General features: G+C 42.8%; 2 protein-coding genes across 15 annotated transcripts in view; one reads left to right on the top strand and one right to left on the bottom strand.

Moving 5' to 3' along the window:
* The window catches only part of TRAPPC9 (trafficking protein particle complex subunit 9), a 440,655-nt gene extending 421,603 nt beyond the window's left edge, over nucleotides 1-19,052 (bottom strand). Inside the window, exons 1-8 of one of the 14 annotated variants that reach the window (XM_072925040.1) lie at nucleotides 18,927-19,010; nucleotides 18,848-18,880; nucleotides 16,507-17,107; nucleotides 12,576-12,596; nucleotides 7,383-7,528; nucleotides 5,264-5,392; nucleotides 1,462-1,488; nucleotides 182-303 (exon numbers count right to left, since the gene is read on the bottom strand). In XM_072925040.1, the coding sequence (XP_072781141.1) occupies nucleotides 182-303; nucleotides 1,462-1,488; nucleotides 5,264-5,392; nucleotides 7,383-7,528; nucleotides 12,576-12,596; nucleotides 16,507-17,090 (1,029 nt within the window). In that variant the 5' untranslated portion in view covers nucleotides 17,091-17,107; nucleotides 18,848-18,880; nucleotides 18,927-19,010. Of the gene's footprint in view, nucleotides 1-181; nucleotides 304-1,461; nucleotides 1,489-5,263; nucleotides 5,393-7,382; nucleotides 7,529-12,575; nucleotides 12,597-16,506; nucleotides 17,108-18,653 lie in introns of all 14 variants that reach the window. The other 13 variants (XM_072925039.1, XM_072925042.1, XM_072925045.1 and 10 more) reach the window with 13 other exon arrangements.
* Nucleotides 19,053-23,015: 3,963 nt separating this feature from the next.
* Nucleotides 23,016-25,859, top strand: CHRAC1 (chromatin accessibility complex subunit 1). Its single transcript, XM_002190871.6, has 3 exons — nucleotides 23,016-23,244; nucleotides 23,799-23,925; nucleotides 25,011-25,859. Exons 1-3 carry the CDS (start codon nucleotides 23,107-23,109, stop codon nucleotides 25,154-25,156), a joined length of 411 nt encoding a protein of 136 aa, XP_002190907.5. The 5' UTR covers nucleotides 23,016-23,106; the 3' UTR covers nucleotides 25,157-25,859.
* The last annotated feature ends 296 nt before the right edge of the window (nucleotides 25,860-26,155 follow it).

Consider the following 26,155-nt stretch of genomic DNA (forward strand, 5'->3'; position numbering starts at 1 on the left):
CTTTTCCATCTCAGACTCTGAGCATTTGTACAAAAACCTAAAAACCGGTCCAGTAGAGTTGGAATCTGTTTTCCAAACCTCACTGCTCTGCTTTAAAAGATCCTCCAAAACCAAAGCCTCAGCAGTTCACTGCTGAAAAGGTGAACACCTTAAGGTGTTAAGTAAAAATAACCAGGATTACCTTGCCATAGTAAGAAATGGCTTCTTTATATTTTTCTATGATGTCTTCAGGACTCAGGCAGTTCTTGGCACGTCCTATCTCAGCACTGGTATCTGCATTTATCCCATTGGAAGTCAGAGCCCCTGGAACAGAACAGGGTCAGAAATGAGCACAAAGACTCTTGGCAAATGCTAAATATCTAAAAAGCAAGCTAGAGTATGCTGTAGGCTTGACACAGAATACACAAGGTACACCTGCCCTACCTAGAAAGAAAGGAAATAATCTTTCACTTAGTAAAAAACAACTATATTCATGATTTTTAGCCATTATCTGAATGTTTAGACCATGAATAAAATACAGATTGCTAAAATTATATTATGGCCACATCTGAATAGACAATTTTAATCTTTGAACTATTCCTTTTACTTTAAAACTGTGTTTCTAAAAAAAAAAAAAAAAGGGAAAAAAGGCTCAGACAAAACAGTAAGAAATTGGTTTTTTTATATAAGAAAGAAGGCAAGAGACAGAAAGGGTCTATATAAGGGATAGGAATTTGAAATAGATGCCAAGGAAATCTGGGGTATTAGAAAGAACATGGAAATTTTACTTTAGGAATTTGATTTTATTGGAGTTAACATCATAAAAGTGGAAACATATCAAAGATTTGGCAAGGCTCAATACCTTCTTACATATCACTTAATCTGTAGCATTATACTGTAATTTATTTAGGATTATACATTAACTGATTTCTCCAATAGGTTTCTCTGCAAAAATGGCAAAATAATCTCTGTGTTTCAGAGCTGGCCCTAACTGCCAACAGACAGTTAAAAACTACTATGAAAGGTATTTCTGAATTCACTGAGGGAGCAGAAAGAATGTTTCTTTACATACTTAAATATGTTTATTAACCTTGAGGAATCAGACTAAGCACATCTGGATATTAAGAGTACTTTTATGGAAGTGAAAGATGTTTGTTCATGATGACTGAGGAAGCACCATGACACTACAGAACCACATATGACCATTCAGGTCGGTCACTTCAAAAATATTTTAAAATCCTCAATACTCATGGAAAGAAATCCTGTTGATTAGAATTTATTGAGATATAATCATGGAACTACAGCATTTATTTTGTGCCAGTTACCCTTCAGTCTCTATAATTTCTCAAAATTTATTGCCAAAAACTGAAGCATCGGGGATCGCTACTAATTTTGGCAAGTGGCAATAATTATCTATACAATTACAAAACATATCGAGTAATACAAGAAAATACTTTGGAAACATGCATGAAAATAATGTACCTGGATCAATGAGAACTTCCTGTGCCCCTAAAAGGAGGAACAAAAATGATTTTTTTCAGCCTTAAATAGTGCCAACAAAGCAAGTTCTTATAATGTTTTATAACATCAGGCTTGAACAAAATCATCAGATTCATCAGGATTATCACTGCTGTTGTGAAGGACTACCAATTAAATTCAAGTAGTCCCCATATGTTAAATCTCATTTTGTTAATAAATAAAAGTCTATACATTTGCAATGAGTTCTAAGACACACTAAGAAGAATTTCAGAATTTTCAGTGTATAATTTAAAGCCACATCTTCTTTCCTTTATCTTCATTGTTTTGGTTAGCAAGTTTCCATTACAATCCACTTAGTATTAATGCCAAGAGCTACAGTACTTAAATCTTCTTGTGGGAGCTCTTTTAATCTGCACAGTACTCTAGAATAAAATTTCCACGTAATTTTATCCCTTTTAATTGTCATTAATTTCTCTCCATCCAATTTTCTGAATAATTGAGTCATGCCAACCTAATAAGCCAGACTGTCCACGTAAGAGCTGCCAAGAGTACTGCAGTGTTGGATTACCAGGTATGGACACCTTGTTGCCCTAAACTTTGGTTAAACATGGCAATAAAATTGCTCATATCAAGGGTTAAGCAGTCAAAACCCATTATTTCATTAGCAAGACAGACCCTCCCTTCAGTTGACTTGCTCAGATTCCAGACAAGTGAAGCAGAGATTTAGATCTAGGTGAAAGAGGAAAATCAACAAAATCAACATCTTAGAACTCCCAACAAATAAAATCCAGTGGAGAAATCCAAAACAGCCAGTGCTAAGCATAAAGCAATCCAGACTCATCTTGTTTGACATACAAATCCCATAACTGACAGACCACATCCAGATTTCCTGGCCAGGAGGAGCTGAGCAACTCAGAATCTTCCTTCACACTGAAGGCTGCAGAGACACATCCAGGGATTCCAGGGGACACAGCCTAAACCTGTCCCTATACAAACAAAAGGGTTCAGATACCTGAGAAGTCAAAGCACCCTTTTCACAGAATGGCAAGGGAAGGGACCTTAAAGACCATCAAGTTCCAACCCCCTGTCCATGGGCAGGAGCACCTTCCACTAGAGCAGACTGCTCAAAAAACCATCCAACCTGACCCTGAACACTTCCAGGGATGGGCAGCCACAGGACAGAGCAGAAGCTCATTTGTATTTTGGAGCTTTGTTTCCAAAGATGTTTCTACACAAAGCAGACAACTCATTTGATGAGGAGCCAGGTCCAGTGCTGTAGCCTAAAAATGCCAAATGATGGAAATCACAAGGGATTCCAGAGGAAGATGTTTCTCTTGGCTGGATGTGGGCAGGAAACTTCATCCTGTGAAGGCTGAAGTACAGACACAAGAAGAGGTGCAATTCCAGGTACAAGAGGAAGCATTAAACGTAACTCTCACATCTATATGCCTCAAAATCAGGCACAAATTTCAGTTCCAAGTGTGTTATTTCTTGATTTGTGCAGAATTTGTAATCCCTTTTTTTCCCTGGCTTTATCCCACAGAAAGGTACAGTGGAATTTGTTCCATAGATTAAGCACTGTCTTCACAAAATCAATTACAGCCAAAAAGACTATAACCAAAGGTGCAGTTTGAAAGGATTTCATATGAAAGGCACTGCAGAGTCAGGAATAGGTAATAAAAAGAAACTTTCAGAAAACTTCGTAGGAAAATGACATCACAGCAACAGCTGTTTGGCCAGAGGGAGCTCAGCACTTCACACCTCAAAGCACAGAGATCATAACGAGAGTTAGGGAACAGTATCTAATGGGCCACAAAGTAATATTTTTGTCTGCAATGTCTGCAAAGGATGACAAAAAAAATCTGTCTATTTTTCTTCACAGAAAAGTCCTTTGAAAAATCTTGTCATATGAAACTAAAATATTTTTTAAATACAACTACACTAACAAGTTTGCAAACTGGACTTTAAAATATAAGACAACTTAAATAGAGACCCAGCAATAATATACCCAAAATATATTCAATTATTCTGATAGCTGTGACTTGTTACCTTCTTTAGTAACCAGGAGTACCTACGACAAACAGATTGCAACACCTCCTGATAAATATTCATTTAAAAATATATAAAGGTCACTAATCAGGTGAAATTGTAACAGCCAATGTAAAATGCATTCATAAGTCATGGGACCAAATGCATAGATTTTAATTACTAGGTATTGTATAAAAATTAGTATTCTGTCCTGAAATAAGGTAATTTTACAATCACAGTTATCTGATTTCAATACACACAGTTCATAATAAAGGTAATACAAAGCAAGTGTTTACTAGATTGTGACTTATAAATAATAAAGATGGATGGTTCCTCTTTTAGATTAAGGAATTCATTTTAACCACACTGCACACAAAAGAACTTAACACCAGCACTTAAACCCAGCTATGTTTCAGTCCTGAGTGAATGAATACACAGCAGCAGCTATGCTGGCTTAGCCCAAAGGCCTGTGTAGCTCACATTAATCAATGTATTTCCATTTTCCTACCCCAGCCCAGCCTCTCCTGAAAGCCACAGAACTTTTCAGGAGCTGTAACACCATGTGACAAGTGTCAGGTTATGTGACAGGCTCATCTGCACAACCACAAAGCAGTGGAGAGGATCAGTGACCCCCAACAACCAAATCAGAGCAGAGCTGTGGGGGGTGAAGCCACAGCAGCTTTCTGGATCCCCTTACAGACAGACTGGGAGGTCACTCCCTAGAGGAATATGGGGCTCACTGTAGGGAAAGAACACCCTGGGATTGTACAAGAGTCCTTCTGGGGTGTAGGGGATGAGTCAAAGACAAGGAGAAGGAGGGACTGAGGCAGTTTAGCGAACGAGCACAGAAAAACAGAGGGGAGTGCATGTGTGTGTGCTGGTCTAAGCACCAACAGCTGGAATGGGCTCTGAGTCTCAAGCCTTGTGGGTTGAGGTGCAGTGGCCAGCTCCTGGATAGACTGAGGCTGTGTGTTCCCTGTGTGTTCTCCAGGCCTGCTGGGAATTCCTGCCCAGCCTCCTGTCTGCCTGGACCTGGAGCCATGGAGCTGCAGCAGCCTCGGCTCTCTCACACACACCACCAGATCTGGTAACTCTGAATGACAAGGAGTTCCATGTCATACCTGTAGGCTGGATAAACAGTAACTCCCTTCATCATCTTCTCCATCTGCTAAGCTCTGCTTGATGTCCTCCAGTTCTTCTCTTAAAAGAAACTCTGAACCTTTGAGCCCTACCCATCCTTTCCCACAATATTCATTGTATTACAGATTGCTCTCATATTTCTCCTCAGCCACCTCTTTTACAGTCCAAGAGTTTAGAAAAATTATATTAAATCTTAAAAATTATGTTGGCTTATTGGCACTTCATTTTTAAAAAAATCTGTTTGTTACTCACTGACTTTAGAATAGCAAAAAAAAACTCTGAATAAAATATACCCAGCTTAATTCTTATGAATACATGCAACTCTGCCAGATCTTATTTTATGAAAACTGCATGCATCTCCTCCAGCAAAATTCAAACTAACACAGACACTACTGACAATCAGCTGAAGAAATCAAAAGCTTTGCAATTCTATGCAAAGCACATGTGTTGATATTAACATCAAAACAGAAAAATAATTGCAAAAATCTAAAAAAAACCAAAACAACAAATGCTTCCCCAAACCTCCCTCCTCTGATTAATGCTGTCATCTGTATAATTTTACAGAGTTAGGAGATAGAGAGAAGTTTTCAGATGTTTAGTGGTGGCAAACAGAATAAAACTGAAATGCCATGCTTACCTGGCCTGTGCCTGTTGCCTGCCTCAGCAGAAAGAGAACCTCCTTGAGCCCTGCGAGACCCAACTTTACCCCCAGTGCCACCTGGGTAGTGATAGATGACAGATGCTGAGCACAGCCCCTCAAGGGCAGCTAAAGGGAAAACAAAAAACAAAAAAGCCAACAGATTAATAGAAACATTTGCAAGAAGTGAAGTATCCTGTGGTAAAGTCCATTTACACAAACAAAAATGTGCCTGGAATTAGAGGTCTAATGACAAAGACCATGGAAAATTCTGAGATGTGTTTTTCATCTCTGTGTTCACCCTCAGAGCCCCCATTGCCCCAACCCACTGAAGCAAGAACTTGTCACAGCAGAGGAAGCTCACATGAAAAGCACTTAATCCAATTGGATGCAATTCCACAAAACCAGGTAAGATGCCAAGAGAGCTGACCAAGGCAAGACCACACTCTCATCACTTCCAACAGGTTCATGCTCATTGGAGGAGGTTTCTAGTGGCTGGGAAAATGGAAAAATCATCTTTGAGAAGGAAGTACCAGCACAGATAGATCAACATCAGCTCCCTGGAGAGGCTACACAGAAATCCTGCTGGAAGCACATAAAGTGAAAGAAGGTGACTGTGAACAGCTCACATCCATTTATTGAGGATAAATCAGCCTTTGGCAACCTCACTGCTCCCTGTGACGAGATGCTAAGTTCAGTGAACAAAGGAACAGCAGTGGATGTTGTGTATTTTGGCTTTCAAAACATCTTTGGACAAGGTCTCCCACAGAATGCTTGTAGCCAAACTGGGAAGATTGGGATAGCTGGCCTATAAAGTAGGTGGAAAATCAGCAGCCAGACTCAAAGGCTTGTGATGAGCCAAATGGCTGCCTGTGAGCAGTGGTGTCCTCAGGGGGACAATAATGAAGGGCAGCCTTCATTAACTGCCTGGATGATTGCATAGAGCACACCCAGAAACTTCCTGGGTGACACCTAACTGGAGGGAACAGAAGGGCAGGGCTTCAATGCAGAGAACTTGCCAGGCTGGAGACAGGGGCTGGCAGGAGCCTCATCCCAAAGAAAGGCTGGTGAGAGGCCATCAGAAGGGTCAGGGGACTGGAGTTCCTGGCATGTGAGAAGCAGAAAGAACTGGGTTTGCTCAGCCTTACAGAGCAAGAGGCTGAAAGTTGGTGTTCCTGCTGCCTTTAAAACACCAAACATTTTGGTGTTTAAAAAAAAAAGCAAAATTTTAGAAGAAGTTGTTCAAAGACAGCAAAACTTCCATCATTAAATATAACTGGACAGGTCCCTGAACAACCTGATGTAACTGGACATGATAAGAGCAGGTCAGACTTAACAGACTTATCAAACTATTTGGATAGGAAGAGTCTCTGGAGGTCTCTAAGTGGAATTTGAGGAATCCTGAGCCATTTAAGTTTTTGGAATTGGAGAAGGAAAGAAGTAGGAGGTTAAAAGGTGTTAAGGTTTTCATGGTATGTAATCTACAGGGCCATTAGAAAGATACGTGGTTGTCAGGTGGAATGAGAAAGCTAAAAGCAGAACTGGAGACGCTGTCCTGAAAGGATATGAAATTGAGAAGCAGAAATTGTGCTCAAAGATCATTTGCATGGCCAATAAATAACAAAAAACAGGCATAAAAAAAATAATAAAAAAAAAAGAAGTATGGAAAAAAGGCACAGAAAAAAAAGCAAATCCTAGGACCTTATATGAAAGGAAATTATGTCAGTGGAAATTTAACATTTGCAGCTTTGGGAGATGTAAAGGCAAAAATATTTTCCTAACAGTCCATAGTGGACACCCATAGGAAACATTTTTAAAACACCTATACAACCCAGTGAATAAAAATCAAGTACTTTCCAAGGAATCACGAAAAAATCAGACACAACTTTTTTTAAGTACATGCTTTACTACAGTAACACGATTTATCCTGTTTAGGTTTTCCTAAATCCATTCCTTTCTCACATCTTATTAACCAACTTTTGCTTCAACTTCATTCTTACTCACACCCAATAATCCAGATTTTGGTCACGGGAATCATTCCTACCTTTCACAATGCCTAAGGAAATCAGAGAGGATAGTTTGATTTACTTGGGTTTACAATACCAGCACCTGATCCTACCTCCAAGCCACAGGAAGTCGTTGACAGAGCGCAGCAGCTCCACTGCCATGTGGTAGTGCACCAAGGAGTCCTGCAGCATTCCGGCCTGCAGACACAGATCCCCCACGTGCTTCCTCATCCGGCCCTGGCAGCGCTTCTTGTAGTGTCTGAAAATGAGAGGGGCACTTCAGTTACTGGCACGGAATGCTGGTCTGGGCTAACAAACACCTAAAGTCAGTTTTCTTTCCTCCCTAATAGCAGATCTACATTGATTTACTCTCTGCCTCTAAGCAAACATTAATGCTAACTAATGTAATATGCAAAAGGACCAACAATTTGAGGATATATTGGGGGAAAAGCAATGTATCACATGTTTTGGCTACACAGCACTTACACAGCTAGAGCCACGTGCCCTGAAAACCTCCAAAGCAAGGCTCCTGCAGACTACAGTGAGTATTTGGCTGCCTGTCAATAGCTGATATGCTGTTTTTTTGCTCTTCAGTACACCCAAAAGCTCATTGTTAAGCCAAGGTGGTCTCTTGTTCTGCCTTTTTCCTTTCCCTGTTCCTGTGCTTCCAGGAAGCTGTTCTGGAACAAATCCCACAACTCCATGGATGCTTCCCATGGAATCCCTCACATTTTGGCTCTGAGCATATTAAAGGTGACCTTTCCAAAATCCTGCTCTGGGCCTCTGTCTCCTCTGCTGGGACCCTCTCCACACACAGCCCAAAGGTATCAGGGGCCCAGAACCCCCTCAGAGCCCCCCAGACCTCACAAACCTCCCCTGCTCCCAGCCCCTTCTTTTAAAGGAATGATGAGTGGAAAAGCACCATCATTTCAGGCAACAGCTGACAGAATTTCTCCTCCTTCTCTTTTTTGCATGTTAAAATAAATGTTGTTCTTCCCAAATGAACAAAGTCTACTGAATATATTCAGCAGACACCTTGTTACAGCTGAAAAGGCAACTTGGGCATAAATCTGTGTGACAAAGGCACTAATCCTACTGTTTTGTTTGGTTTTTTTTGGTAGGTTTCAGCTAAAGAAACATAAGAGATACCAAGCAAGACACACTGGACTTGGGAAACACCTCATGATTGAAGTGACAGCTCAGAACAACTGTGCTCTCCCAAGTCCATGAACAATCCTCTTGTTCTCCTTCCTGCAAAAGCACTCCCTGGCAAGAACACCCTTGCACTATAATTATAAACTTGCTTTATGAGGAAGACATTTAAATGTCAACTGAGATGTTTTATTCATTTATCTATGTTGTTTTCAATAGTAGATCCTGTTGTTCTAACAGTGTCTTCTAAGCACATCCAGAGAGGTATGAAAGTTTACTTTCCACACGTCGCACCAAGGAAAAACAGACTCTTATTCTTTTGGATAATTTAAACTAAAATAAAAGTCAATCAAAACTGAAATTTTAATTAGAAGAAGTGCTGCAGATGTCACTCTTTGTTGTATACATGAAGTCCAAAGAATCTGGTAAAAATACAAAGAACCATCTTGGATTGACACACCTGTAAACTTTAAGCTTTTAAGAGATGTCGTGATACTTTTTCAATTTAATTAATTTAATTTAAATTAGGTTGAATAGGTTGACCAGGGAAGCTGTGGCTGCCCCATCCCTGGAAGTGTTCCAGGCCAGGTTAGATGGGGCTTGGAGCAACCTGGGCTAGTGAAAGGTGTCCCTGCCCATGGCAGAGGGGCTGGAATAAGATGATCTTTAAGGTTTGTTCCAGCCCAAATCAGCCTGTGATTTTTTACAAAGTTACTGAGACTATTTGAACTTATCAACTTTAAACAAAAAAGAAACCCAAAAGAACCCCTAAGGTTACACCCACTCTGCAGATGCTGAACTCTTATCCCTGGAGTGATACCAGAATATAAGGGGAATGCCAATGTTATAGAATGAAACCAGGCTTGGGGCAGTGGGGTATTTTTTTTTCAAGTGGGGAACTTCCCAGAGGACCCTAGAGATGAACTGAAATGTCACTGAAATAATCTCCGTAAGGCATCTGAACAAACTGTCTTCATGAAGTCTGTAATGTAGAAATGACAAAAGGAGGAGAGGCACGGAACATATGAAATGTAAGTATAGGAATAAGGATATTTGTTTATTTCCTTTAGATTTGAAGGCAGGAAGGAGGAATGGCAAGAAACCAAACAATTCCATGTCACTGGTTTATCAAGGCTATCAGTTTGGCTTGGGTAGTTTACACCACAGAGAAGAATCTTTTCAGCCACAAAATAATGTCTTATTCCTTGCAGTCAGTTTGGAAAAAGCAGATGAAGAGAAACTAACTGATTTATATGCACAAGGGACAGAAATTGAAAAAGAGAAGATATATAGAAGTACGGACAATAAAAACTAAAGAGAGAAGCTATCAGAACAGTGTTATTGTCTACAAAAAAAAAAGGAAATAATAAAAGGAGACAAGCAATAGGTCTCCTATTGCTTCTCTCCATCTAAAAAGTTACAAGTAATTCCTATATAAATGTTTGCACTTTTGTGATCTAGCACACCATATTCACAATTGATGTGAAGGTTTTGACATTAAATGAAACTCAGTACAACTGTTGTTGGTTATCTTTCAGATGTATCAGGAATTGAAATATTTGTCTTTTATTTTTCAACAAGCATGTGTTTTATAGATCTTTTAAGAACAAAAATGCAAGAAAATTCAAAGTGAAAGCTAAAGCTGCTCTGTATGAACTGTGGAAGGGCACCAAATCTTACCAAGATTTCAGTCTAAACTTTGAGTTATAGAAAAATAACTCCATCAAAAAGTTCCATCGTAATCTGGAATCAGCATTGCACAGGAGAGTTTAAATTGGTTATAAATCAGATTTTCCTACTCTCTGCACTCCAGAATGAAAAAAAAAAAACATTGTAAATGTTATATTGCTTTAACTTTTTTGTTTGGTTTTTTTACATAAATAGTGGAATTGGAGAATCACTGTTTCCTTCACAGCTATAATTCCTCTCAAAGATGCCACTGCCTCCAACTCCGTCTCTACGCTTTCAAGCAATCTTTATCTTTATGAACAAATTAAAGTTCTTATTCTCTCAAAACTGTACTTTATAAACATTCTTCCAGATTTTCAAGCTAGCAGATGATTAAGTTCATAAATATGAGTCATATGGCAAAGGAAAAGAGATGATGCCTGACTCCTAAATCAGGACCTAATACCAGAATAGTTTCGATCACACAGCCTCACCACCAGCTTTACTAACCTAATTCTCCTGCTGATTTATGCCCATGTCAATATATCTGAAGTTTGAAAGCATTTATTCACACAGGCATCAATAAATATTGCTCATAAAACCACTGTTCTTTGGGAAACTCTCCTTATTTATAGACAAACAGATAATTTATTCCTGGTGATGAAAAAATTTATTACTAATTATTCAAAAACTGAATTCACTACACCTATTTTTAGGCTCTTCAAGGTATTGCCAAGATAGGATTCACCTCCTACAGTCCCTGCAAGTCATTGCCATCCTCTTGGAAAATACCTTCTCACTAATTATAGAGTAAGTTTGTCCTAAACAAATGTATACTGTCTTTATTAGGCAGTCACAATTAAGTACAGTGAATTCAATTACTTCAAGTATGTCCAAAAAGACAAAAAGCAAAGACTTCATGGAAAAGAAACCCACTCTCTACAGACAGCAAAACTTAATTCACTTCACATTTGGGAAAAAAAACAGTATCCACAACATCAGGCCTTTAAAATCATGTCCAAGGGACTCATTGTTCCTTCAATGCATCCTGGGGTGCAAATTAATTGGGAAAAAAAATCCTATTGCATATATATTCATATTTATATCTATACATATATATATATATATATATCTCAGTATAAAATGATTGCTCATTTTAACACCAAGCTAGTTTTGCTTCACAGCTTTAGCTGAAGAACCTGAAAGTGAGAAGCTTACAGATATCTTCTCTCTGAATTATTTTTTATTAAAACACTGTTTAAATATTTCAGCTCTCTCCTGCTTAATCCTAATTTATCAAGGGATAGGAAGCCCACGTGAATTAACAACTACTTCCTCTAGATAAGAGGACAACCTCTCTCTAGGCCAGTTCCTTGCAGCACCCTACTGCCAAGAGCAGCTCCTATTAATTTTTCCTCTGGAAGATAATTCACAACATTAAATTTCAAAGAAGCACACAAAGTCTCTCCCTACAAACCCCCTCCTGAGTGTGATGCCCTCAGAAACATCCCCAGGGAAGGCAGTGCCACTTCCTGCAGGTCTACCCATGGAATGCTTGCTTGGTGTCAGTCCCCCTAACTCCTCTTAAGGTCCTCACCACACAGAAAAATTCCACTGACTACAAAACTAATTTAAAATCTAATCTTCTAAAGTTAGTTGGGTTAATGCTCTACCAAACACACTCTTATATTCAGAGGAATCACCACAATCATGACCACTGACCACTGCTACCACTTCAAGGTGGAGGACAATAAATCAGTTCCAGGAACTATGAAGAACTACTTGATTTCCATTTCTGCCTTCTTTGCTCTATAGGATATGTGCTTTATTCTTTCATCTCCAGCTCTTTTCTAGGATCCCAGGATAATATTATGGAAAATTTAGTGCAACAGTGTTATATTTCAAGACAGAATTTATTTTCACTGCAAACCATCCAGAAACAAGTTTGACGGAATTTCTGGATCCTCAAAATTTGGCTAAATTTACAAACAAGAAACATGCAAAATCAATTCTCAAAAGTGTATTCATGCAAAATGCTCCAACAAAAATTTCCATCAAGTTCTACTAATTCCAGTTAGCATGCAGAGCTATGGAAATCACCAATCATAACATTATCCAGACTTCAAGAGACACAGCTACGGCATTGAATCAACTGCCAGAACTTTTGAATTTGGAAATCAAACACAGGCAGCAACAGCTTCATGGCTTTGGAGTTTAAAAAATAAAGCAAATTCCAGAGGCCAGCAGCCACCTAAGCAGACTATGTGTGTCCTACAAAAAAACTCAGCATTGCTACCAAATATAATTGCCAAATGCGCCAAAAGGGGGCAACTGCAGTGGTGAGGCTCCAGGCAGCAATTATTTTTGTGTGTAGTGAAAAAAATAAAAATAAAAAGCAACACTAAAATATGCAATGAAGGCGAAGTGAAGAGGCAGGACATGGGAAAAAAGCTAACTATTTTCAAAGATACACAATCACATCCTACCTTTTTAGACCCAACAACAAACTCACAGGGCAGTATGAGAGAAGAAGGGGGGGAAAAAAACAGAAAGGAACAAAACAGAAATTAGAAAGACAGAGAACGGAAAGAAAATTAACAGCCACATACACATACTGAGATCATCAACTTTGATAAATCAGTGCACAAATCCCAGCTATGACACATCTATAAAAAGGGCCCTACATCCTCATCTCTACACAGCATTAAATGATGCCAGTATTAAAAAAGAAAGAACCTGAGACACAAACTGATGTAAACAACATTAAAATGAGATTATCCATGTAGATTTACAATCACACCTAAGTAAGTTTGTTTTTAGCTGAAAACAGAAATAAAATAGAAAACTTAAAACAAATGGGATTTTCAGTATTTCTGACACAGATGTTTCCTAGTTTTTAGTTTGTAGGATGTTTTTATCTTCATGAGAACGTGTGCTTCCATTGTTCTCCATCAATCTCACAGCCTCTACAAGTAACTATCAAGTGCAACTGATTTCAGAAATTTTTTCAACTATCCTCAGCAGTCCTGTGACCACAAAATATTTTATCCAATTTACAGCTGAAGAAACAGAAAGAAAAAATAAATCAATCTGCCAAAATCCCTTCTTGGCTGAATGCTCCAGGAATTAAACCAAGCCTCTCAGTCCTACAATGCCTCTTTAACAGGACAACCTTTCTTCCAAACATTTTAGGACATAACCCATTATGTTTCAAGCATATAGTTTTCTACCAGCTAAAAAAAGTTCTTCTGCACACAAATTTCAGTGAGTTTGTGTATGTTGTCATCTCAGTCAGCTCTGGGAATGTGCCTCTCCTGCTCATTACACAAATAACCTGCAAAAGACAAAGATCATCCTCACTTTTCCCATTAATTACCCTATTTGAAATAATAACTCATCTTCCTAATTTACGAACTTTGCATCTTAAAAGAAGCCAATCAGTTTACTTCCATGGCAATTATCATGTATCCAAGCTAATGAAAGTCTTCTGAGTGAGGGAGATGATCAGGTTTATATATAAAGCCCTGATCATCACATAAGTATTAACCTTAATATTTGACCATAAAATACTTGAAGAGCATCTTTTAAGATACAAATTATATTCAATAGTTTTAATTAGTCTCCAAATCAAGTGATCAGAATTATGTAGCCCATGTAAATTCTTAACATATTTTCCCTCAGTCTATCATCCCAATAGCTCCAGGTTACAGTTGCACCACACATTTAATTATACCTTTGCTACACACTGCCATTTAACTTCAATTTTAGAAGATATAGGAAAAGATACGTTTATTTATCCTAAGTATGTATCCACAACTACAGCAGCAGAGACACGCCCTCCGTTACAAGAACAGAGTGTGTCTTCTCCGCCATCTATTTAACAGAGAACATTTGTGGTTTTAAATAATTGATTACACACTGACTGCGATGTCAGGGAACATTATATACAAAATTTGCAAATAGACAGAAAGTATATAGAAAAGATCAAGGGACTTTCTTTGCCTTTAACCCTTTAGAAATTTCCATCTGTTCTAGAAAAAGCTGCTTCATTTGCCTCAATATCTAAATATCATCACGTTTTTATTTCTTTCTGTAAAATCGCGATGATGACAGACTCAAAACAAAGTAGCAAAAGCTGTTCTACCAGATGCACCCACTTCCTGCATTCAAACAACCTCGAGCCCTCCCTGAACAGAATTATACATCCAATCCTGCAAAAACAGAAACTGGTCTCTACTGAGGAAGGTCCTTCCTAGCCCTGTTTCTCCCTGGCATGCAGTGCTTTCCCTTAATTAGTCAATCTGTCACTACAGAAGGGAATGTGCTAAAATAAAATCCTGTGAACTTCAAACCAAGCACCAAAAAAACTCACGAAGAATAAAATGGAATGTTATTATCACCAGCTCACATCCAAAGACTTTGGCCTGAAAGTGTAAGTTAGTTTAATAAACGGATCTGAGCTCAATCTTATTCCATGGACCCGAGCTTCTGCTTTAGAACAGAGGACAGACATGCATCAGGCTACATGAAAGGTACCTAGAAAGGCTCCTGTGCAGAGAAGCTAGAAATACATTTTCATTCAATTTTCTGACATTTTAATGTATAAATCCTAAGTTTTATAACAATCATAACTACTAACTCCACAGCAAAATAGAACTGAAGAACTTTCTTACTATTGAACTGAAAAATCAGAATATTTAACACCTTCTCCTTGAGCAGTTTGGTGCAGCAAACATTTCAAGTACATCCATTGATCCAGACCTACTGAAAATCTGTTTGGTATTCAAACCTCCCAGCAAGGGTGTGTGCAGAGCTGAGCCAGTGATTAACTCTGGATAAACCCCTGTGTCTACACACAGGGTCACACACCTTCCATTCTGCAAAGAGCTGAAGCACCACACAGAATCTGTTTGAACTCCTCACTGCAACAGCATCAAACACCTGCTTGGAGACGTGTGGGCACACATTCTGCTGTCACTCCAGCTCCCCACCAGCTCAGAACTTCACAAGGAGTATCTCCCACTACTAACAACACAGCCATTGCTCAGAAATAATTCAATCATCTAAGAAAGCGATTTCCAAAACACAATTTTTATAAGACAAAACTGAACAGCAGAATTAATTTTGATTTTGAGATTCTTGGCCAACAATTATAATTTTCTACCTATCTGGAAAAGGAAATTTTGATTACGTTCAGCCAAATTTCTTTCAAAGAAAGACAAGATTGTAAAAAGGCTTTTCCAGTCTTCTCAACTTTACCACTCACGAGCAAAAAGTAATAACATAGTAATTCATAGTGATAACTGAATAATAGCGCAGGGACAAACAGGGACCAACAAGTCACAGCCAGTTCAAGTGCTCCTCAAAGAGGAGCAGGGCACTGGGGTACTGATGGTCCTTCAAGCCACCACAGGGAATTTAACAAAAGACTTCAAACTAATTAGAAACCTGGAATGCTTTCTTCCTGTTTCCAAGGCAGGACCAACTACACAGGCAGAGCTGATTAATTTGATCTAAAACCTTCACAAAATTGCCTGGACTCCTCTGAGCTTTTACACAGAATAGAAACCTCTGCTGGCATCCCTAAAGTACAACACAGATATGAACACTACTATTTCCACACACAGTCTGAGTTTTCTTAGGACTTCCCCACCTCTCCCAGGACAAAAGGTGGATGCTTCCATCCCCTGGATTTGACTGCAAACAGCAGAGTCAAACAGATTTTGCACCTGCCTGTAGCTATCAAGCCAGAATTACTTATCCCTTGCACAGGAACTATGCAACACTCAAATCTGACAGATGAGTATGCAAATGAGGAGGAAGGAAAAATGGGGGGCTAAAACTCTAACCTACAAAAAACCAAACAGGTAGCAAAACAAGACAGGTAAAAAGAAATAACAAAAAAATACATAAAACAAAGAAGGACAGGGAAAGATGCTGGACTTTGTCATCAAAATAAACAGTCACTATCTCATAGAATGAAAAAGTAGACAGAGGTTTACTGGGAAAAAATACAGTAAGTATGATTAGTCAAATACTATTCAACATGACATAAAAATAGTTTCATTGATGCTAACTGATTTTTTTTATTAATACTGTATATCTGTAAAACATTGGAAGTTTTCCAGCAAAAAGTCTCATTACAGCAGAATCTGTCAAATTACTCCTGTGACTTCTTCCTGCTATTTGATGAGCTTCATCAATTAAATGTATATATATGAAAACAAGCTCAGAACATCAAATACGGTGAGACTACATGTTAAATTTTCTTAAAACTATAGCAAGAAAATGCAGAAAGATCAGGGCACAGCCTCTGTTGGAACAAGGCTCACCTTGTCCTTTCTAATAGGCTTATCCTAAAGGCTGGCAAGTGCCACAGATGTGTTTTTTTAAGAGCTGGCAAAAGTAGCTGCTTACCTACTATCGGTGTCCAGACCTACAAAATCCTTCTTCTCAAAAGGAACACAGAGCAGGGGGATCTTGTCTCCAGACTTATCCGTGGCTCTGTCAAGACGCTTGGACTCCAGCACTATGAAGAGAGACTCGATAAAATCTTCTATTCTCTTCTCCACAGTGTCACACTCATCATAACTGGGATAAAACGCCACATCTGTGCGGGGCTGCTCTGCAATCTCTCCTTGAAGCCCAAAGACAAACAGCCGGGAATCGTAGAGAGTAGAGCCATACATTTCCTTCTGAAGATGGAATTTTTCAAAAGTCTGAGGCCATTCCTTTCCTGAAGAGCACTCTGTGATAGTGATCAGCCCCATGACTTTGCGGTGTGTCTGAAAATCCCCCCACTCATTGTTCTCTGGGGGATAATGATGCCTGTATCGGATGTAGAGCACTCGCTGCGAGTCGCGCACGTTAACCTGGCTCACGGCTGAAATCCGCTTGTAGATCCTGAAAAAGCTCTCTTCAGGTACAATGCCAATGGGCTGAACCACGACCAGGAGGGTCTGATGATCCTCAGCACACTGCATGTAGTCAGGAACACTCATTTTGCATCAACTGCAGGCTAGTGAAAGAAAAACGCATATTATTATTTAACCTTCAGAAGTACACAGGGTTGTTGAATCAAACCAGGGCTTTGATGCTAAACACTTCTGCAGCCTGAATGTATGTGTTACAATATCACTGTTTGTTTCATTATTTTACTATATCTTCAACCATGCAACCTCCTGATGTTACACTGTACACAAGGTGTACTTTTAGTCACTTTTCAAACAAAAATCTGTCAATAAGGGCTTTCAAAGTGAATCTCACTCCCCGTGCAGCTACACAAGCCAGCTCACACAAGTCTCTACCACAGCCACTGGGCAGAAATACCAGCTCAGGAGAGCCTGTCAGACTCAGGCTCTTCAGTCCCATTTTCTTGGTGAAATATCCAAAATTGCATGAGGTGAGATGTAAACAGGCACCAAATCAGGATCACCAAACTTTACACAGCTGTAAGTGTTCACACATGGCCAAACAGAGGAAAATCAGGACCAGAACACTTATTTTTGAGGAAAAGCAAAGTCTTGCTTTATCAAAACACACATAGGAAAGGATCAAGCATTGTTTTCTGCCTTTACATTTAAGTATTTAGAATCCCTTTTCTCCTGAGCTCTCTAAAACCGATTACTGCAGCTGAGCCTTGAATGAAGATGCACATCCCCGGACTCCTTTCATGTCTGAGACCTCCGGGACACCAGAGATCCCCTTCTTGGTGAACTTCAGCTCCAAAGCCCTGAACCGTAAATACCACCAAAAAAACATAAACAATACCCCGAACCTTCACAAAAACAAACACACGGAAGAAAAGAAAGAAAGAAAGAGAGAAAGAGAGAAAGAGAGAAAGAGAGAAAGAGAGAAAGAGAGAAAGAGAGAAAGAGAGAAAGAAAGAAAGAAAGAAAGAAAGAAAGAAAGAAAGAAAGAAAGAAAGAAAGAAAGAAAGAAAGAAAGAAAGAAAGGAAGAAAGGAAGACCAAACAAACAAACAAACGCAGCCTATCTTTAGACACCATTGGTTTTACAAGCAGAACGACGAGTTCCGAGCCCATTGGAACACATGTGACAGAGGAATAGATGCTTGAGGAAACGGGCTCCTCAGAACTATGGACTGTAGCTCCCTTTCCCACCGCACTGCCCGGGTCTGCCCAGCAGCCCCATTCCCGGGCTGCAGCCCCATTCCCAAGGTGCAGCCCCATTCCCAAGGTGCAGCCCCATTCCCAGGCTGCAGCCCCATTCCCAGGCTGCAGCCCCATTCCCAGGGCAGCAGCACCGTCCTGACACCACCCCAAGCAGAGGCCGCAGCGGGTGGGAGATCCCCCCTTTCCCGGTCCCCGGGCAGACGCCACTTTGGGCCGGCAAGTCCAGCAGGGAAGATGGAACTGCAGAAGGGCGAAGCGCAGCGGCAGAGGCGCACACCCCCCTGAGCGCCGTCAGGGGCAGCGAAAGGCGCGGGGGAGCTGCTCTGGGGGACCGGCTGCGGTGGTAACCGGGGAAGGGGCACTGACAGCCCGAGCAGGAGGCGGTATGTGGGCAGCGGGGGCAGGCGGTAACCCGGGAGGGGGCACTCACAGCCGGGACAGGAACCGCTCTAGGACAGGGGGAAGCGGCACTCACAGCCGGGACAGGAACCGCTCTAGGACAGGGGGAAGCGGCACTCACAGCCGGGACGGGGACGCGGCTGCCGGGCGGTGAGCGGGGGAGCGGCACTCACAGCCGGGACGGGGACGCGGCTGCCGGGCGGTGAGCGGGGGAGCGGCACTCACAGCCGGGACGGGGACGCGGCTGCCGAGCGGGGGAGCGGCACTCACAGCCGGGACAGGAACCGCTCTAGGACAGGGGGGAAGCGGCACTCACAGCCGGGACGGGGACGCGGCTGCCGGGCGGGGGAGCGGCACTCACAGCCGGACCGGAGCCGCCCCGCTGCCGCCGGAACTGACGGCAATGGCCGCTCCGCTCCGCCCCGCATGCGCGGCGGCCATGGCGGGAGAGTCGTGAGGGGAGCGGGGCGATTCTCTGCTGTCGGTCGCGGTGCTGTCCCCGGGGCTTCCGCGGGGACTGGGAGCCTCTGCCTGTGAACACGAGGTGAATTTCAGCCGACTGTGTATGAAAACCTGGAGGGCTCTAGCTAGCCCTTTGAACGAAGTGAGCCTTCCACCCTGGGCAGTGTATTCCAATGCCTGACCACCCAAACAGTAAAAAAACCGGTTTTTTCTAACATTTAATCTGCACCTCCCCTCTCTCAGCTGAAGTCCATTTTCTCTGGTCCTCACCCCGTTGGCACAGCAAAAGATGCTGACCCCAGCTCACTACAAGTTCCTTTGAGGTAGTTGTAGAGAGCGACGAGGTCCTCCCTGAGGTCCTCCCTGAGGTCTTCCCTGAGCCTCCTTGAGAAGAGGGAGATCTTCCTCTGAGAGGATTTCTCAGTCATGCAGCTTAAATGGCAAAAGTTTGAAAACTCTGGAAGTACAAAAACTCCCGAACTATAAGCCTTGTAGGAGAGTTCAGGTGAATTTCTGGTGGAGGATGTGGGAACCTTAATGATGTTCAGTGAGGCAAAGTGTGAGGTGCTGCACCTGGATGACCAAACCCTGGTATCAATACAGGCTGGGGAATAAGTGGATTGAGAGCAGCCCCACCAAGAAGGACTTGGGGGTGCTGGTGGATGAGAGGCTGGACATGAGCTGGCCGTGTGTGCACTTGCATCCAGAAAGCCAAACATGTCCTGGGTTGATCCCACAGCATGGGCAGCAGGTGAGGCAGGGGATTCTGCCCCTCTGCTCCACTCTGGTGAGACCTCACCTGCAATGCTTCATCCCTAGCACAAGAAATTTCTTGGAGCAGGTCCAGAGGAAGCCATGGAAGTCAGAAGGATGAAGTGCCCCTTCCATGGAATCAGCCTGAGAGAGTTTGGGTTGCTCAGCCTGGAGAAGGGTCCATGGACACCTTAGTGCAGCCTTTCATAAGGGGCCATGTCATGACTTAAAGCAGTGGCACGCCAACCAAGTAACTTCAACAGAACTCCCAGTGTTTGAAAAATTTGGATGAACAATTGCATTTAGGTAGAATCATAGTATCATTTAGGTTGGAAAAGACCCTTAATATCATCAAGTCACACCTAGTACTGCCAAGGCCACCTCTAAACCATGTCCTTAAGAGCCCCGTGGCTCTTCTACATGGCTTTTATACCCCTCATGGGATGGTGATTCAACCACTTTCCTAGGCTGATGGTATGAATGCTTGACAACCCTTCTGGTGGAGAAATTTTTCCTAATATTCAATCTAAACCTCCCCTGGCACATTTGAAGCTATTTCATCTCGTAATGTCACTTGTTACTTAGAAGAAGAGATAACCTTCATCTGGCCACAACCTCTTTTCAGGTCTCCTCAGCCACTGTGGCACAAGCTGTGGTCTCCAGGCAGGTCTCTCTGCTTCTCCTGCGTTTCCCCAGTCTGGGAGACATGAAGAAAAATAACAGCATAAAAGGAACTGAACAAGCTTTAGCCTTGACCTTCAGTTATCTTCAAAAAAATTGACAACACTTCCCAGAGGGAAAGGAGCTGGAGAGATGGCAGTACAAGCTGGCCTCAGAGTCTCAGACAGAAGCTGACCAAGCCCATCAGCAGCACAGCCTTAGGGCCAGAGAGGGATGGGGAGTGCTCAGCCCAGTCACTCACAGCCTCCCTTCTCCTGCCAGGGCAGCTCCTGCTCCCTTTGTCCCTTCTCTGGGAGACAGAGACTCACAGAGGCAACTACACCTGGCCAAGCTCTCAGCTGGCAGAAGGGGAAAGAGCAGCTCCGAGGAGCTCAGAGCTCCTTCACCTGTGCCTTCCCACCACCAAGCTCAATACCCTCAGAAATCCTGGTAGTTTGATGAGGGTTCATTTGTATATTGAAATTTCTTTCTCATGAAAGGCTGCAGTAATATTTTTAAGAAATTCACTGCTGGAGTAATGTCAGCTGTCTCCACAAGATGTCACAAGACAGTAAGGATCGAGAAAGAAACCAATCCTTCCAGACATCCAGGCAGCATCCCAAGATATTTGTGCTTCATTTCAGATATAACATACACACAGTGGCCTCACAGAAGATGTAATCTCAAAAGAATTATACAGCCTAAAAGATACCGATTATCTGCAATAGCTAACTATAAATTATATCCCCAAATACAGTAATTTTGAAATTTATCATATACTGATGTTATCCTTGTACTTCCAGCTGCTCATGGTGCTGTATTTTATTAATAAATCAGGAAAATCTATAGCCTTAGCCTTATGTACTGGGCAGATTCCGTATAAGATAGTGACATTCGGTCAACAAACTTGCTGTGTTTTCCATTTAATGATTCTTCATGGGTACAGTCCTTTCTCCCCTAAATTCCATGTGAATTATTATTGTGTATTCTGAAAAAGTTCCTGCTTTTCTCGAAATAGTTTAGTGGCCTTAGCAGATTTCTTACCAATACAAACCATCAGGCATGTTGTTTGTAAAGCATATTGGAAACTTTTTGATTGAAACCATTAATGAATTGATGCAAATGATGTGTCATTACTTCTGGAAGCACTCAAACAACCTGCAGCTCTTACCCAAAAAGGCACAGGCAAACTTCTGGAGCAAACACTCCCAGCATCAAAACCCCATCCACAAGCATGTTACAAGCAGCCCCATCATCACTCCATAGTTTACACATGCCCTCCATACCTCCCCCCCAGCTCTGACAAGTATCAGGATGACCAGACACATTCCCTGGGACTGTACTACAGCTGCAGAGGTGTTGAGCAGCCTATAATTGCAGTTTGGGTTAACAACTTGTAGGCAGTGGCCTGTAATCCTGGGATACACACAGGAGATGCCTAGTTGCCATTAAGAACAAGCTCCCCACCCTCCTGTGCCAGCCTGGAGCTGAGGAGCCATGGTGAGAGGTGAGGAAGGGAAAACCCCAAGGCTGCTCCTGCCTGTGCTGGGGCAGCAGGAATCCACACAGGTGGGAAGAGTGACTGGAAAGCACTGGAGCTGCTCAGCACATAATGACCTGGTGGAAAAGGACCTGGAAGTGCTGGTTGACAGCAGGTGAACGTGAGCCAGGGTGTGCCCAGGTGGGCAAGGAGGCCAGTGGCCTTCTGGCCTTCTATGTCAGCACTAGTGTGGCCAGCAGGACCAGGGCAGTGACTGTCCCTCTGTGCTGGGCACTGGGGAGGCCACACCTCGAGTGCTGTGTGCAGTTCTGGGCCCATCAATTTAGGAAGGACATTGAGGTGCTGGAGCATGTCCAGAGATGGGACACAAAGTTGCTGAAGGGGCTGGAGCACAAGGCTGATGAGGAGCAGCCGAGCGAGCTGGGGCTGTTTAGCCTGGAGACAAGGAGGCTCGGGAGTGTGACCTTATCACTCTACAGCCACCTGGTGATCGGTCACAGGTTGGACTCGATGATCTCAGAGACCTTTTCCAGCCTACTTAATTCTGTGATTCTATGAAGGGACTCGCAGCCACCGGAGCCTCAGCGCGCCCGGGCACCCCCGGGGCCGCTGTCCGCCCGCGGCGGGGAGGAGGGAGCGAGGGGGCTGCGGCGGGAGCGTCCCTGTCTTGCAGGGAGATGTAGGGAGCTGTAGTCGGGTCCCGGTGCTGCAGGGAGCTGTAGTCCCGGAGCTGTAGGGAGCTGCAGGGAGCTGTAGTCCCGGAGCTGTAGGGAGCTGCAGGGAGCTGTAGTCCCGGTGCTGTAGGGAGCTGTAGGGAGCTGTAGTCCCGGTGCTGCAGGGAGCTGTAGGGAGCTGTAGTCCCGGTGCTGTAGGAAGCCGTAGGGAGCTGTAGTCCCGTGCTGTAGGGAGCTGTAGGGAGCTGTAGTCCCGGAGCTGTAGGGAGCTGTAGTCCCGGTGCTGTAGGAGCTGTAGGAAGCTGTAGGGAGCTGTAGTCCCGGTGCTGTAGGAGCTGCAGGGAGCTGTAGTCCCGGTGCTGTAGGAAGTCCCGGCTGCCGCCGCCTACAGCTCCCGGCGGGCCGCGCCGTCGCTGCCGCGGGGACGGGCTGAGATGGCGGCGGCGCGGCTGAGCGGCAGCGAGAACCGTCTGGTGTCGCTGCCCCTGTCGCGGATCCGCGTCATCATGAAGAGCTCCCCGGAGGTCTCCAGCATCAACCAGGACGCGCTGTTCCTCACCGCCAAGGCCACGGTACCGCTCGCCCCGCGCTGCCCTCGGGCCCCGCGCCTCCCCCTGCCCGGCCCGGGGCCGCTGCTGCGGAGCGCTCCCGCGGCCCGGCCGCGCTCCCGCTTCCTTCTCTGTCCGCGCCCGGAATCACAGAATGGTTTGTGTGGGAAGGAACCTTAAAGAACATCTGTTTCTACAGCCCTGCCACGGCCAGGGACACTTTACACTGTCCCAGCCTGGCCTTGGACGGTTCCAGGGATGGGGCGGCCGCAGCTTCTCTGAGCAGCCTGTGCCAGGGCCTCGCCACCCTCACAGGGAAGGATTTCTTCCTACTAACTGATCTAAACTACTTTCTGCCAGTTTGATGCCATTCCCCCTTGTCCTGTCACTACATGCCCTTGTAAATAATCTCTCTCTGTCTTTCCTGTAGTCTGCCTTCAGGTACTGAAAGGCAATGAGTTTGTGCACTGAGTGCCCAGTGTACATGCAGTTAAATATGGTGCTTCTGCCTTTAGACGGGGATCAAAGATATGTGTGAATACTTAGTCTGACTACGCAGTTTTGTTTTAATTTTTTAGGAGCTTTTTGTTCAGTATTTGGCTACATACTCCTACAAACACGGCAGAGGGAAAGAGAAGAATGCTTTGACTTACAGTGACCTGTCTCATACAGCAGAAGAGTGTGAGACCTTTCAGTTCCTTGCAGGTATTGATAACACAAGGGTAAATCCCGTGTCTACTTTGGAAAGTGAAATCTTGCTCTTAATGCTCTGTTTTGTGAGGACCCCATTCTCCTACAGGTCATTTATCTCTTGGTTAGCATTCAACTGGAACTCATTAACTACTTGATGCTTCTACCTCTCTCAGCCCCAAATTATTAGGCTAGCCCAGAGATACAAGGCCTTGAGGGGAGGAACATCAGGAGATGGGCAAAGATTCAAAAGAGGCTCTCATCCCAATGTGGTGTCCAGCTTCTTTATTCCATGAGGTCCGGGGATAAAGAGAGCAATCAGGAAGGGTTATGGGCTTATCTAGGCTCTGGACAGGGAGGGCTTCTCTGGCTCTCAGCCAACCCTGTCAGGACAGGAAGGAGTGGACACTCTTATCTGATCAGTCACAGGGGTCCCTGGAAATGGGGAAAAGCATAGCCCGAGTGCACTGTAACACTACTTTCCTAAAAACATTTCTCTGTGAATAGGGATTTTTCTGCTGTCTCTAAATTACAGTTATACTGTATACAGTTCTCAGGATATTGCCTTAAGCATTTCCTAAATTCCAGCAATTCCATCTGAAAGCTTTCAGCTTGTGAAAGAAGATCATTGCACATCTTTAGGTGAGAAGTTATGTGGACAAAAATGGCACATAGGATTCTATAAGTTTTGAGAAAAGAAGCTTCGTCATATTGGTCCCTCTATGCTTCTAGATACACACACAGACACGTTTTTACTGATACTTGGATTTTATATCAATGGCTCACTGGATCTAAGGCGGTTGGACACTCTGTTTTACATCAAATAATTCACATCAGCAGACAGTAAAAGGTGCCAGTAATCAGTCACAAAATAGAGTCCTTATCTTTGGTTACTTGTACTATAAGTGGGTAACTTCCTCCTACTCTTGCAGCTTAGAGTGTGTGGGTCAGGCTGACTTACCCGGTTATTCACCTGAGGTTGCTTAAAAGTATTAATATTTCTTTTTGACTTAATTTCTTTAGTGATTTTGATGCAACAGTATTAATGAGGCAATACACATATTCAAATTGACTAAAAAAGCAACAATTTTGCCTTTCAGATATCTTGCCAAAGAAGATCCTAGCTAGCAAATACCTAAAAATGCTTGAAAAAGAGAAGCGAGATGGAGAAATGAGGGAAGACGATGATGAGGCTGAGGAGGAACAGGATGAAGATGAAGGTGTTGGTGCTGCTGTTGGATCTTAAGACCAATGGAGAATTGTTTCATAGTTGATCCATTTTCTATTGTATAAAGGATGTTATTTTTGTGACTGAGAATCCAGATGCTGGATGTATTTATACACTGAGCCATCTGCTTTTGCTTTAAGAAGTTAAGAAATTGAACTTTATACTCGTTGGAGAATGGAATTCTTCCCTCCGGAACACGGTGGGGTAGGAAGAGACACTGCAAACCTGAGAGCAGAGTTTGGTCAGATGATTTGAAATGACTTTGTCAGACAATCGTTACCCAAATTTAAAATTTCTTACAGGCAGCTTTCAGTTCAAAAGCTCCAAAAGTGGACCAAGTGCATTAAAAAGATCTGTAAAAACAGCCGTGTGGGCACCCAAATGGGAGAGGAGGAGATCCTATCCCAAGAGCTAATGGTGGTTCTGTAGCTGTGATGGTATATGGGGTAGAAAATTAAGGACATATGTGCATCCAGAACCCTTTTCTTGAGTGAACTCCACTTCTGCAGTTTCTCTTGCCAAAATGCACATTGAAGTCTGTTAATTGTGGGTTCTTGAGAAAGAGCAGCTCCTTTACCATGTGCGTGACAGAGATGGATTTTTTTATGTGGTTTTGGTTTGCTTTTCTTTTTTTTTTTTTTACTACAGAAATGGCAACCGTCCTGTGTAGAACTTTACATGCAACTTTTTCAAATAAATGTTTTGTATGAAAACTTGACAATGGATGCAGAAACTTCCTGTAATTCTTTCCAGTTTCAGTCACACACGTGGGCAGTGTGGTCATGTCTGAGAGAGAAAAGTGACCAAGATCTGCCCCAGGGGTGAAGAATGCCCCAGGTAAGCACAGGAAAGTTAACAGGTAATAAGAACCCCCCACTCCAAAAAAGCTGGGCAGCAAATCAGCCAGGAATTTGTCTCAAGCAACACCCTAATTTGGAGGGTATGGTAAAGACTTACCAGAAGTGAATAGCTGAACAGCTTCTCTTGGGTTGAAGGCACAACCATGCTCAACTTCTC

The sequence above is a fragment of the Taeniopygia guttata genome, chromosome 2 (genome assembly GCF_048771995.1).
Source record: "Taeniopygia guttata chromosome 2, bTaeGut7.mat, whole genome shotgun sequence".
Taxonomy (NCBI): domain Eukaryota; kingdom Metazoa; phylum Chordata; class Aves; order Passeriformes; family Estrildidae; genus Taeniopygia; species Taeniopygia guttata.